The sequence below is a fragment of the Diabrotica undecimpunctata genome, chromosome 2 (genome assembly GCF_040954645.1).
Source record: "Diabrotica undecimpunctata isolate CICGRU chromosome 2, icDiaUnde3, whole genome shotgun sequence".
Taxonomy (NCBI): Eukaryota; Metazoa; Arthropoda; class Insecta; order Coleoptera; family Chrysomelidae; genus Diabrotica; species Diabrotica undecimpunctata.
In genome coordinates, this window is record NC_092804.1 from 132,874,499 (window position 1) to 132,890,337 (window position 15,839).

General features: G+C 33.1%; 1 protein-coding gene across 1 annotated transcript; it reads right to left on the bottom strand.

Annotated features, from left to right (window-relative positions):
• Positions 1–5,801: 5,801 nt before the first annotated feature.
• Positions 5,802–15,827, bottom strand: LOC140434910 (probable methyltransferase-like protein 15 homolog). The gene is made up of 2 exons (XM_072523538.1): positions 15,347–15,827; positions 5,802–6,430 (listed from the first exon to the last, which is right to left on the bottom strand). The coding sequence occupies exons 1-2, from the start codon at positions 15,825–15,827 to the stop codon at positions 5,835–5,837; spliced, it is 1,077 nt and encodes a 358-aa protein (XP_072379639.1). The 3' UTR covers positions 5,802–5,834.
• Between the last annotated feature and the right edge of the window lie 12 nt (positions 15,828–15,839).

Genomic DNA, 15,839 nt, shown 5'->3' on the forward strand with positions numbered 1-15,839 from the left:
TGAAATGCAGATCCGTCGAATTAGAAATAGCTTAACAAAATAGACCTAAGAAGACACACCCTGCTGATATAGAAAACAAAATAGCTCACATTTCTTCATTCAAAGACCGCCAAAGTCATTATATACGCAGACTGGACTAAAAGAAAATTTATCTACCATCAGAGTTAACTGTAAAAAATATGTACAGAGCCTTTAAAGAACTTTACCCAGAGTCCAAGGTTTCTTACTTTCTTTATTATAACATATTTCAAACTCGATTTAACATATCTTTTTATTACCCCAGATGTGACACTTGTACATCCTGTGATGAAACTGAAACTCAACTCAAACTACCGAATATCGATGAATCAACAAGATAAGAAACTGCTTTAAGTGAGAAACCTTCATCACGCTAAAGCAAAGACATTTTATGATAAAAAACGAAAAATTACACATAAATGTCAACATAGTAATAACGTATCTGCAATAGCCTTTGACTTATGCAAAATCTTACGTTACCCAATTTGACTACACATAAAGTTTTTTACAGCAGACAACTTTGGTACTTTGTATTTGGTGTACACGAAATCGGAGGCTTTTTCTTCTTCTTGTGCCACTCCTATCGGAGATTGGAAATCATCAAGGCTATCCTGACCTTGTTTACAGCTGACCTAAAGAGTTCATTAGTGGTACAGCTAAACCACTCTCTCAAATTTCACGGACATTCTTCTACGGCCTCTATTCCGTTTTCCTTCTATTTTTCCTTGCATTATATTTTGAAGTAATGCGTATTTATGTCCTATCATCACGTGACGCAAATATTCGAGTTTTCTTCGTTTAATTGTTGACAAAATTTCTGGGTCTTTTCCTATCCTTCGCATTACTTCAAAATTTGTAACTCTTTCAACCCAACTTATCTTCAGCATTCGACGGTAGCACCACATCTCGAAACTTTCAATATTTTTTATATTGTTCTGCTTGAGAGTCCAGGCCTCTACACCGTATAATAGCGTGTTAAATACGTAGTCCCTTACCATTCTTCATCGGAGAAGGATGTTTATATCTCTGTTGCAGAAGAATTTCCTCATCTTTATGAAAGTGGTCTTGGCAATTTCGATACGTCTTTTTATTTCATTGTTTTGGTCTCCAGTTTCGTTTATTGAAGTACCCAAGTATTTGTAACTTGATACTTTTCGGATTACCTACTTTAAATCGGAGGCAATGATGTCCATATGTATACCTATTACCTATCACGAAGGAATGACTAAACTTGGTCAAAATGAAGTAACTTCCATGATATTTCATTATCTAAAAGATTATATACTCGGTAAAATGGATGAAATATGGTTTTTCTCTTATGGTTGCCCAGATCAGAACAAAAAGTACATCTTTATCCGCTTTTCTTATATACTGGTGCATATACTGAAATCAGCATCAGAGATAACACACGTATACCCAATATGAAAACATTCATACCTACCTTGCGATAGTGACTATAGTCTTATTTTTCGTGTAAAAAGAGTAGTTTTTGATGTTCCAGAAGAATGGGATGACTTAAGAGAAACCATTTCTATATAAAGTGGTTAATGCTGGGAAAGAAACTGACTAAGAAAAATAACATAAGTCAACCAAACTTTCGCGATCTAATGGAGTTAACTAAATATATCAAGCATCCTCTTAATAAAGAATTTTATCTTAATCTAGAACTAGAATCCGGGTGTACCAAGGACCATACTCCATAGGTCTATACCAGTCTTAGAACTATTTAGCGATGATAATAGCAGTGGTGGAGAATAGACATCATAGAATTTTTTGTTATTTCTACGAGGATATTATATATGTTCATTTTCCAATATATTTTGCTAATTTTCTACGGACTTTCATTTAAAATATTTATCAATAAAAATATAAAATCAACTTGTTATAATTATTTTGATATCCACATTCCTTCCAATAATTGACTTGTCCAAAATTTTAATTTTTGGACAAGTGTTGTTTTTCAAATAAATGCTTCAATTAGAAAAAAATATTCCGTGAGTAGCATTTTGTTGATAATCAAAATTAACCTTTCTAATACCATATCAATTTTAAAACCCCTAGTACCAGGTGGGGCGAATTATCGCCACAGTGTTTTTTTGTATACAAAATTATTCTTAAAATGATATAAAAGCGGTAATATTCTAAGATGTTATAATTTTGAAGACATTTTTACCAATAACTATTACTAGAAATAATTTATTAACCTTATCTATAATAAGGCTAATAAAAGTATTAAGAAATATAAATTTATTTAAAATTTTAAATTAACAAATAACTTTCTACCTTTATCACATATTTTAACTTTATTGATATTTGCAATATTTCAATCTTTGCCCAAATCTCGGGCAAATATGATACCTTCCTTTTCTTTTTTGGTTGTGATGAATTCGGTTTCTTTTCTTCTTTTTAAGTGCGACTCTAAAAACCTTCTGCCTAACTCTAACAAAAACGTCTTTCTCCTTTATAAATAATGAAATTTCCAATCAGATTTGAGATAAGCCCACATCACGAAAGCATTTACTGCTGCAATGTCAATAATCTTCATAAACAACGTAGCTTCATAAGCAACGTGTATTCGGCCATAATCTTGTCCAGTGTATCTACGGAACCCTTTGTGGCATAATAATGTGTTATTATATTTGTTTTTTTCTGTCTTCGAAAACTGCTGAATGTTAGTGTTCGAAAGGTAAGAGTATAACACTTCGGTTTACTTTTGGGAGGTAGGCCCCCAATGTGATTTCTGATTGAAATCCAAAAACTGAAGAATAAATATCACGATTTCTAAGAGGCATAACCTCCGGAGGGATGCACGTTTTATTCCTCCGTAGCGTTTTTTAGTTTCTTGCCGATGAGATCCTCTGCTAATTACAAAGAAGTGAAGAAGTTATCCTTGGTAATTCCGTGACCAGGGCCCAGAATGGAAACCAAATCTAAAACTACCCTTCTGCCTTGGTTGCGTTCCGGATTATTTCCTTGTTTCCCAAATACACTTGTACAATTTAACAATAAGAGGTATCTGCACGGCACTATATCTTAATCCCATATTTTGCTGGTTTGCTTTTCATGTAGACTCTAAAAGTACATTTACCACAAAATGATACTAACTGTTCATCAACGGTAAGATGAGAACCGGGATTATAAGTAGTGTTTTCGACTAGGTGCCAGTTTGTCTACGGTGTTCCCGAGTACCTTTATCATCAAAAAGCATTCAGATGGTTATTTGTAAAACCTGGTCCGTGGAATTGTTCCAGAATATAGCGGTCTCTTGAAATCAATAGTTGCTTATCAAGCTATAGGATTCCTTTAGGCTCTCGATTACTTTTCAGTTTACTTTGTAAACTATCGTCTTTCTAACTTGATTGCGATTTTCTATCTCGAACCGGCCTCGTTGATTTGTAAAAGTCACCACATCTCGTACAATATGTTCATAAATAAATAATTTGAAGAACTTCGTCATACTCATGGATGTTGGTAAACTATGGTGAACACCGACTGCCGTTCTGATTATATTTTTTGACTGAATTCTTTTTCGTTAAGTATCCAAAACGTTTCATCTTTGCCTAACCATATATCTTGTAGGTCGTTAATCTAATTTCTTCATCGTCATTGTAATCGCAGGTAGAGATAGTGCAAACACTCCTGACCACGGCGGAGTAGACGAAATTTGGTTTACAATATAAGCTTTCTGCCTTTACCTGAATTTTGACTCCGCCTTCGCACAGCTCCATGGTCAGAAGTGTTTGCACTATCTTTAATTACATCCCATTCTTATATGGTTTCTAAGTTGTCCTCCATTTTTGAGCTATCATCAATGGATTACGCATCTAAGTAGTCGTCTACACAGTTTTTATATATTTCTAAAAGTGTAACATTTGGTTTGAATAATTACAAACTTCGCAGTGACACTCAGTAATAGTTGGTTTATTTTACTCACCAGAATTATAAGCAACTTCTGCCAACTGTAAAATTTTTCTTGACCTTAAAAAAAATGTCGCCATTGTCAAAATGCACTTTCAATATTTTCTGAATTCCCAAACATTCTTTTCACTCTGCTTCCACGGGCACAAATAAAACTCCGATAACAAAATATTATGATTTATATACCCTTTCGTTACAAATAGGTTTATGATAAGGTCAGTGGGTAATTCCAAATTATTATTTCAGGTATCAGTAATAATAAATCCACCTTTCTTTCTTCGAAAATATATAGGTACAATCGGCAGGAAATTAGAAGATTAGCACTGTAATGATCCTTTGAATAAATAGATAGTAACTCGGTCTATTGTAAAAACCAAATCATTTTAGATAATTTATGCAACCGTTCTTATAAGAATTAATAACTCTTATAAGAATTAATAGACATTCACATCTATTTGAATAGGATAATAAGTTAAACAGAATAACATTTCTAAGAATTTTTTCTAAAATAATTTGGTATTTACTGTAAATGCAAAACTGCATAAACAACAGAAAATGGTCATTTACATAAAATAAGTCATTAATTTAAAATTTTTTTAAATATATCACAAACCGCTGACATCAAATACCAAGTGAGGCGATTTTTCTCCCCACATGCAATGCTCTTGCCCTTTTTTACAGTAATCTCCTAATTTTTAGAAATAACAGATTTGGAGTTATTGCTTTTTAAGTTTATAAAAAAGAATGTGCTACGAGGACAACCTTGTCTTAGCCCCCTGGTACTAGGAAGGTTAAGAGTTCGGATACGTTTCATGGTTTGCGGAAATGATCATAATATATTGTGTCAAAAATAGAAATATCTAAATCGAGCTGAGACAACGTAAGTTAAATATAAAATTTCCTTAAAATCAAAAAAATTGTATTAAGGAAAGTTGTGCGGATTTTTATTACGAAAATTTTGTTACCAAAGCTCAGTAGTCAACGAGGTATAGGTCATAGTCATCTTTTTGGGGGTTTGCTGCTCGCCTAACAGATTTATCCAATATTTATTAGGTACATAAAAGCAGACATTAAAAAGAAACTTCCTTATCAAATAAGACTATTGGTGAGTACTCTTAAACTATTCGAGGCCTAAACATCAAATCCAACAACTATCTGCTCATCTCTCGAAATTGTATTCATCAGACACCCGAAAAAAAATCGAAAATCGATAAATCTTCCTACTAAACCGCTGAAATCCTCGATGAATACGTAGAGATCCTGGAGGTAACTTTTGTTCCGCTCGGATTTAAATAAATAGCTTAAAACCATGCACACTGACACAGATCGGTCTCTGTGGTTTCTCTATCCGATTACACAATGATACCTGCTCATAAGAACGTGAATCCACAACTGACTTCAACAAGATTAAAACTTAAAAAGACGAAAACACTGTAAAGAACCAATCTCAACAACAAATGTTCTCTTTTCTGCTCTTCTCTCGAACCTCCAGTGTACTGTCAAGCATTAATGCCAAATCATTTTACTTTCCAGTACAAATAACAATCCGCAGCTTTTTTACTCTCAATCTATACCAATGATTTGTATATGTATTGTACGACTTGCTATATATAGTTCAGAAAATAAAACTGTTTTACTCTCGGGTAAGATTCTTGGTGATATCTTGATACCTTCCTGTAAAGAACACAAAATCATAGTAAAGAACTGGAAAACGGAAAATCCTTTAACATTTGATGAGGTACAGTATGCACTATGGATCTTATGAAAACTCTTTTATGTCTTTCCAAGAATTATTCTTAAAATCTATTTATATAAAATCTATAAATAAGGTAATATTATGAAGGAAGCGTAATAAAAGACAAAAACGAAATAAAACCTATTTATTTTAAAATCATTTTCTATCTTATTTTAACTGCTGCTCTTAATTTTGAGGACCTACTTCTAGGATTATTATCAACCTCTTCATATTTTGGAGTTATAACATGCTGATGGAGCATCTTCCATTGTGGTTCCATAATTTGCTTGACTAGACCTTCTGTTAGATTTGCAGAATGACTACTGTACTTAAGTGGCAAAGGATTTACTGTATTTCCTAACATATTCCCAGACAAATGCCTCTTAACTATTGTATCCTCTAAAGAATGAAACGTAATGGTAACAATTCGACCTCCTATTTTCAGATAGCTGTGAGCCAAAAACAATGCATAATTCATTTCATTTAACTCGTTATTTACAAAAATTCTTAGCGCTTGAAAGGTTTTGGTTGCCACGTGACTTGGTCTTTGAAGTTTATCTAGACGATAATCTTCTATGCAAATTGACTTGACTAAATCAGATAAGTCTTGTGTTGTAGCTAAAGTTTTAAACATATATCTAGATTCAACTATAGCTCTAGCTATTTTTCGAGCTTGCTTTTCTTCTCCGTAGGTTTTAATTATCTTGTACAAATCTTCTTCCGTTGCCCTCGCAAGAACATCTGCAGCTGTTGGCGAATCTAAAATAAGACTATTATTTTTATATTGTCCATTCTATAGCTTAATGGTATATAATACATTATTAAACAGGGACTCTTCTAGGGTGGTAAATAGATTTTGTATCTAATTAAAAAAATAAAATTAATATTATTTAGAAAAATTTAGTGTAATCCAAAATTTGTTCATGCAATCCGACAAGCATACAAAATTTTGTGTTATTTAAACTGCATAAGACTGTACCAAAAATCCTTTTTGTAAAATTTCTTCAAACTTAGATATATTATGAGGTGTGTTCAATCACAAATTAAACCCTTAATTTGTAATCTCATATTAACCTTAACTTCCTAATTTCGGTGTATATAATTTTAATAGAATCTATAATATACTTTAATTACGAGGATATTCACCTTATCAGAATTCGATAACTTCCAAGGCTGGAAAATACTTGTAAAAAATACAAAGTTACAAATTACATGGACTTTGTGATGACTTTATTTGTGCTTTATTTGTGAGATTATAAATTGGGGGGATGAACGCTTTTTATCACGTAGTCTAATTAGAATATATATCATACAGAAGTCATTGTTTGAAGTTCCGTCGAGTGTACTTATTAGCTACTAATAAAATATTTACTGCATGACTTCAGAAATTTTTTTACATCGTCGAACTAGAAGTTGAGCATAAGGGCATTCGAATTATATTTATCCATCGATATTAACCAAGGTGACTACAGTACATTCAATAAACTTACACCTCTAATCGATTAACGGAATTCACAGAAAACCTTTCGTTGTAGTAAAAGGCACGGTAAACTGCACTGGTGTTCTCCATAATGTTTAACACTTTTAAATTTTAGGCATAAAATAAATATATGTGTCATTAACCTGTTGTTCATAGTTTTGCATATTTTGTTACATTTTTTTTAATACATAGTATTCTTGTATAATGTTATTTAACGTAAATTTCGTTTACAGTGCACAGATTCTAAACATGCCGGTGGGAGATGGCTTCTATGCGTAGTATTATAGTTGGTGTATGAGAGAAAAAGTTTTCGAAATAAAGAAATAACAAATTTTATATTATTATTTGTTATTTCATTATTTTAAAAACTTTCTCTCATACATCGACTATAACACAGCGCATAGAAGCCATCTTCCACCGGCACATTTAGAATCTGTGCACTGTACCTACTTGTTTAATCATTTTTTTCTGAAACAAATACTACAGTGCTAAGGATAATTTATATTCAAAGTAGATATACAAAGTACTAAAATATCACTATTAATTTTTGTTAAAAAATACTTCGGAGTAAACTAGAACATTTTGTCAATTTAAATAGTGGTGGTTAGATTGACCACATGTCTGTTAGATTGTACTGTTTTTGAGACGTCTGCGATTAAGGGTTAAAGTTAGGGTTTTGGTAAATATATTTTTTATTTTCAAATTAAAATACTTGTACTAAAAATAAAATAATTGTGGGAAACATTTTAATTTGCTTATGTACGGTTTCCAACCATTTCTAAACTTTTTATCAAACATAATTAAATTACAATTGGCATTCCTAATGATCATTGGGCTAATTTGCTTAATGTGATTAGAATCTTTGAAAGTTTCTGTCATATTAATCTAAACTCAGTATATTGTAATTCAAACGTGTAGTTTTAAGTAACCATCATGCCTAGACGTAAGTTGGATATTGATGAATTTATTGCAAATGTGCATAAATACTTTACTATAGAAAGAGACAAGGGTAAGAGCAAACTAGAACTAGAAGCATTCGAAATGTGGGTGTACCGACGCATTCTTCGTATATCCTGGACCGAACATGTCACCAACATAGAGGTAATCCAAAGAATCGGAAAGGAGAAAGAAATCGTGAATACAATTAAACAAAGAAAGCTTGAATATCTAGGCCACATATTGAGACACGATAAGTACCGTCTACTGCAATTTATTGTCCAGGGAAAAATAGACAGTAAGCGAGGGCCAGGCAGGAGAAGACACTCGTGGCTCCAAACTCTGAGGAAGTGGTTCGGGCTCACATCGGTTGAACTATTCAGAAGCGCCGCAAACAAGATCAGAATTGCCACGTTAATAGCCAACGTTCGCAACGGACAGGGCACTTGAAGAAGAAGAAGAAATAAGAGCAAGACAAGTTTCTGAAATTAAGAGGACTAGCCTTTGGAAATTGTTGAGAGATATAGGATTTAGAAATTCAAAAAAGAAAATAATTACTTTTAAGTTACTTTAGGTTACTTTTATACGAAAGAAGTGGTATGGTTCACAATAATTCTTTTGTGTACCACAATACTTCTCTCTCAAACACACAGATAGTGAAGGCAAAAGACACATCATTCTTCAAGCAGGAGGGAAAGAAGGCTTTATAGAAAACGCAGATTTTATTTTCAGATAGTGAAGGCAAAAGACACATCATTCTTCATGCAGGAGGGAAAGAAGGCTTTATAGAAAACGCAGATTTTATTTTTTCTTCAAAATCAAAATCTGCTGATTACCACGAAAACATGAATATAACGTATGGTCCTAAAGTTTTGGGAAAAATTTCAAAACCATATAACTCTGACCACAATAATCTTATATTTTTATTAAATTATTCAACAATTTAACTTAACTATCCTTATTATAAATCAAAATTCAAATGACAGACAAGGGACCATTATTTTCGATTTGCCTAATAATTCCCCTGACACGTTGCATCATCCTTTGGACGACCTCGGCGTCAATTTCTCTAGTTTTTGTATATATGCCACGTCTTAACTGTTCCTGATTTTGTGCTTCCCATCCGTTATTATAGACTTTCCGACTTAATATTGCCCAGAACTCTTCAATTGGACGAGCCTGAGGTAGGTTGGGGGGATTGTCTGCTTTCGGTACAAAGGTAATGTTGTTAGTTTGGTACCAGTTTCTTGTGATCCTCGCGTAATGACATGAAGCAAGATCTGGCCAAAAGACTATTTGATCATTTGCATGATGTGTGTTCACAAACTGAAGCAATTTAGAGAGACATCTTTGAATATAAATATTTGCGTTTAAGGCTTCGCCTCGAACAACACCAATGTAGGGCTGTGAGATAAAGCCAGCCTCGGAAATTGCACACCATACCAAAATTTTGTCCTCAAATTTTTTCTTACTTTTGAATTTTATTTCATCAGGTACATTTTCGTAATCGTTCGTGTAAAACCCATCGTTACCCTTCATCTCAGAGTTGGACAAAGTAAAATATTTTTCATCGTCCATCACGATCAACTTGTTGACGAAATGCACTCGCCTTAACGCGCGGCAACATCTTGGAATTCTCTCTAATTGATCCTCTGTGTATTTTGGAGCTTTCCTTCCTTTCCGGTAGATAATATTGTTACTCGATAGGGTCCTGTATACTGTAGTCTTTCCAACATGAAATCTTCTGGCCAGTTTTCGCTGTGAGATCCCAATTTTGTTCTTAGCTGCTTCAATCAGTCTTGCCTCTCTTATATGGTTTAAAATTCGCGGTCGGCCACTTTTACGCAAGTTAACACATGGTATCCCTTCTTCACATTCTCTGATTGTGCGATAAATTGTCGATTTGCTTATGTTTTGATCTCGATAAATATTAACAATATCTCTTTTCGATATTCGCCCAACCATATTATAAACACCTCGACGAATATCAATTTTATAAGACATTTTGCAGAGCACAAACCAAAATATTCTGCTTTGTTTATTAAATGTCAATAACTGATGACATTTCAATTCCATGGCCTTCTTTGTTAAATGCATTTTGCCTCTCAATCAGACCAGGTGAAATTTTTCCCAAAACTTTAGGACCATACGTTAGATATGTTTGTTAAATGGCTTGAGGAGAAACTGTTACCTAGTCTGAGTGAATCATCAGTTTTAGTTTTAGATAATGCACCTTACCATTCGGAGATTTTGGAGAAACAACCAAAACAGTCGTGGAACGTACCGAGCATAAAAAATTGGTTAGTTAAAAATAATATCGATTTTCCGGAATACACCTTTAAATCAGAGCTACTGGAAATTTCGAAACGTAATGAAAAACCAACAGTTTATATAATTGACCAAATTGTATCAAGTTATGTACATCAAGTACTACGGTTACCGCCGTACCACTGCCAGTTTATTCCCATCGAACACATCTGGAGTATATGTAAAACGTATTATGATAATTACGTTGGTTGCAGTGGATACAGTGACGATGCAGTTAGGGAAATGTGGCAAGAAGCTCTTAAAACTGCAACTCCAGAATTACGGGCCAAAACTATAAATAAATGTAAAAAATTAATATAAGAGAAAATAAAATTAGTCAAGTTAATCCAGTGATAATAGATTTACATAATGATAGCGGTAGTGAAATTAGTGACGACGATGATAATTTATAAATTTAAATAATCAGTAAGTACACTATTATAATGTTATTTCCAAAATAATTGTACAGCAGGTTAACCATTATATTTATACATTCATTATTAGCCAAGTAAACAATAATATTTAAAATTCCATTTGAATTTTTGCTCCTCATTTTATACAAATTAACTCTAACTGATAATATAGGTAAAAATATTCTAAACAAAGTAAGTAATTAATAAGATTATGGAGAACTCTAGTGCAGTTTACCGTGCCTTTTACTACAACGAAAGGTTTTCTGCGAATTCCATTAATCGTTTAGAGGTGTAAGTTGGTTGAATGTACTGTATGGAGCGAGAAACACAATACAGTGTAAGTTGGTTGAATGTACTGTATGGAGCGAGAAACACAATACAGTAAGCTCTTGCACAATTTTTGCAGGTACAGTAATATGTTATACAATCATCATATACAGGGTGTTAGTAAATAAGTACGACAAACTTCAGGGAAAGATCTTGCATGAAAAAATAATGACAGTATGCTATACACATGTGTGCCTGCAAATGCTTTGTTTTCTTGAATAAAAATTGTTGAAATGTTTCTTACCAACTGACGATTTATTATTGCTCTAAAACCAGTTGTGATACGCAAATGAAATTTGGTGTGTTTTAAGAGGTAGTTATTGCGCATTTTTTGACATATAATTAAGAATTTTGTAGTCATTACTGGTCTACATCTAATACGACAATATTACTTAAACCAGAATAATAAGTAAGAAAGTAACAATAATATGTATAGTATATCCAAGTAACGATCTAAGTGATTACGTACAGTAATGCTAAAATCGGCTGGTCCAGCATCATGTATGAACCAAGTGTTGTCTCAGCTGTAGAGGAATTTTTGCAAAAAGAATAGGTAACTCTTCTTATAGGAAACTAATGTAAGATTCACTTGTTAGTTGTTGTGGGAGAAAATATAGACTGATTAAATGATTTTCAATTACCATGAGCCATACCTACATTTACCAAAAACTGATGCTGAAAATAAGTTTCAAAGATTCTATGTAGATTTTCCTCATCCCATAAGTGATTGTTATGGAAATTTCGTATACAATGCCGTTCAAAAGTAAACAGCCTCGTCAGTAAACAAAACGCCTTTTCACAAATTAGGAATTTAAGTGATTTGATGAAGAATGGCAAAAAAGTCTCTAGGTAATACAGCTTCCACACGTTGGATATGAAACAGATACAATTAATGTTCTTTAAGAATTTTAAATACATTATATTGCTTACATTCAATGTGTTGGTAAGTTTTGGAGTACTTGTTTCAGGCGACTCCGCAATTAACTCGAGAACTGCTTCCTATAGTTGCACAGTTTGTACTTCTCGAGGGCACCCACTGTCAGTCGTTTCTTTCTTAAATGTACAATGTTGGCACAAACGTTGATAAAGACGAGCAAATATTGTGTGATGGGGTACCCTACGTGTTGGATACAACTCAGCATACAATCATCGAGCTTGTCGAACATTTCCGTTACTTCGACCATAGACAAAATGCAAGTCTTCCGCACTTGTAAAATTTTCCATTCTTTTCGATAACAGAAAAATTAATTAATTAGTAACAATAATGTTATAGCAAACTAAAAGCTTAATGATGACGAAACGCAAATTGAACGAGAAATTCAAAAATGATTTTTAATTTGAAATATCTCGGTGGTGTACTATTTCTTCCTTAAAAAAATTTAGACCATTATCCATATGCGCGCCAATGATGAAATATAAAATTCTCAGCTTTCATTTGCATATCTCAACCGGTTTCAGAGCAATAAATAAATCGTCAGTTTGTAAGAAGAATTTCAACACCCTGTAGCTCCAAAAATGAATCATTTCCGGGCATTCGTTTGTGTATAGAAAACTGTCATTATTTTTTATCCAGAATTACCTATTGAGGTTTGTCGCACTTATTTACTAACACCAGTATATAGGTTGTCCCATAACTAGTGGACCATACAGCAACTGGAGAACTAAGAGATTAAAATAAGTATGTTATCACAAATAAGAAATTTAAAATAAAAGTAAAATGTTTATTAAACAAAAATTTGGTAGAATGTAGTTTTTGAGGACAACAAATATGAATTTGTTACCTACAGTTTGGAAGTTGAGACCACCTATTAGAAGAGTTAGATGTAGACCCAGAAGATCCTTGAATGTAAGGCAACGCAAGAAGACATATGAGGGACGATGAATGGCGTTGCACTGAAAGCTGCACCTTACTGATGATGACTTAGGTTTTGTACAGGTTGATGTTCTGTTCTAAAAACCACATCCATATCCATAAGTAAACAAATATTGTTAAATTTACCTTGAGCTAAGATGTCCAGGTCATCTGCATAGCTCAGGACATGATGCCTGTCATTGCTGAATCTAGCTATCCATTCATTTCCATGACCAGATACCACAAGAAAAGAGATAAGACACTCCCTGTGAAAAGCCTCTGGCTAACTGTGCTGACACTGTATCCCATTGTCACAACATCCCATTGTTGCATATATCATACAGCTACTCAGCATTCAGTATATCCAGCTGCAGCTTATTTCATCTTCTTTTAGATGAATCGCCATTGTGATTGCTTTATAGGAGGTGTAGTTGAATGCACCCCTTATATTGAGAAATTCACCCACCATCACCACTTGGTTTTTTAGAATGTTCTCCTTCCTTGGTGTAACATGGTGCAGTGCCATTTCCATGGACAGTCCTGCTAGATAAGCATACTATCCCAGATGTATCAGATTTTCAACCAATACCCCATCCCTAATGTGGCTATAGATCAGTTTTTCCAAAGTTTTAATATGAACGACATCAGACTTATTGGCATCAGGGACTTAGCTTTTTCCTGTCTGGTTTTGCCAGAGTTAGGTATAAAAGCCACACTAATGCATCTGCCTTATAAGCCTCCATGCTTTTCAGATGTACCTCGGTCCCAAACTAACCTGTATTATCATACATCATTTTTGTACAGGTGAACTCCTTTCTGTAGAATTACTAGTTTATTATCCATTTGATTTTGTCCTTGTTTACCACTTCTTTTGCTCCATGCCAGTTTTTACTAGAACCATAAGTCATGGTATCCAGTCCAGTCAGCTGTCATGTATCTAGTGGTATCAGTTTTGTTTTAGATTCAAGAAAGTGCATCCTGAAAAGATAAATGTCTCTTCACCATTCTGAGTGTATTCACCTGACTCATTTTGGCGCCTCTTTTATTGAATTTACTTTAGGAGGCATGTTAAAAATTTTCATAAGGCAAGTCAAAATTTTTTAAATTACTGTTTACTAGAGCACTAAGTGCTAGTGAAACTAAAAAAATCTATATTTATGAGTTTCAGACACTACCAGTTAATTATAATTAATCAATATAATTAATGTAATTTAACGTTACTTGAATTTTGCTGTTTTTAAATAAATATTTTAAAATTAAAGTACAGTAAAACCTCAATTATCAGTTGCATTTCTCATTATTCAAATAGCATTTTTAAGGATTTATCAAACTAGCATCACCTAAATCACTTAACTGAAATTTTATACCCCCAGATGAGGGATTGTGACAAATATGAGTCAGGATATCAGCTCCTCAACAACTACAATATTGTTAAACCAGTTTTGAATCAGCCCAGTCCTTAAATTGAGAGTCAAGACAAAGCAAATAAAGGGATGGTATCAATCTAAAGAGTAACTAACCAGGTTTCCTCCGGAGCTTGAGGAAGCTGCTAGTGTTCTAGTTCTACTAGACTAGATTGAACAATGAGAACCTTTGAACCTTGTTGACATTTAGCACAATCAAAGTGACTCGAGATTTTTTTTCAAAAGCATAGCTACATAAAACATATAACTTCTTTATGTAAATGTAAGTTAACCCACATACCTATGTTAGTTTTTATTTTTCTTATTTAGTATATGTACAATATAAATCCATTTTTTTTCTGTTACATATCTCTTTAAACAATTTAATAGTTAGTTTGAACTTACGAGATTTATTTCTTTGGTATCTTTTTATGGTAGGCCAAATGTATGTATATACACAAATGTACATATATAAGAAATATATGTTCAGATTATCCATGCTTTTCAATTATCTGTGCTATATCCGGTTTGGTGGAGCACAGATAATCAAGGTTCTACTGTATATCAATCATATTACAAAATGTTGAAAAAGGTTTATTGTTTGATAACTATAAAATTTACATAGGAGTCTGTTGCAAAAGTTAACACACTTGTTTTTAATCTCATAATTTTTTTATAAGCAAGGACCCAGATTTGTGGTGTAATCTTGGAATATTAGTAGCTTACCTAAAATGTTAATCCCCAGTTTAAAACAAAGTTTCAGTGTAATTATTTTGAACTACCAATAAATATTTTTCCACGCTACTATTGGCTACATATGATTTTTGCATTGATGATTGAGAAGAGCCAACAAATGGCACTGAATTTATCTAAGGCTGATTAAAAAAAATGATAGGGCAAAATGTACACATAAATTTTAAATTACTTATTTAGAAGTAAAAAAATAATTCTTGTTACCTGGAAATCTACTTCCATCCATCCTCATATCCAATGGTCCATTTTGTGAAAGTGCAAAACCTCTATTACCATCATCAAATTGCATTGAAGAACAACCAAAATCAAAGAGTATGCAATCAACAGAACTTGGTAAAATATCCTTAGCCTGTAATAGCTTTGGTAATTCCGAAAATCTTCCTATCAATGGTATTACTTGACCAGGAAATTCTTCAGCCAAACTGTCAGCATATCTATAAGCTACAGGATCTCTATCTAAAGCAATTAGTTTGATGTCAGGTACATATTCTAACAATTTACGACTATGACCACCTGCTCCAAAGGTCATATCTATAATCAATTCTCCTTTTTTGGGTTTCAAATAGTGTAATACTTCTTCTGCCATTACTGGCACATGAGGAAGTTTTTTAACATCGGAACATTGTTCAGCTAATGTATTCATATATCTAATATTTCTAAATATTTTTGAATATTTATGTAACATCTTTATGTTAAA

Coding starts and splice junctions, on each gene's coding strand:
- LOC140434910 (XM_072523538.1), bottom strand. CDS start 15,827: ATGTTACATAAATATTCAAAAATATTTAGAAATATTAGATATATGAAT. Junction 6,431..15,346: donor GGATGGAAGTAGATTTCCAG/GTAACAAGAATT, acceptor GTCTTATTTTAG/ATTCGCCAACAGCTGCAGAT.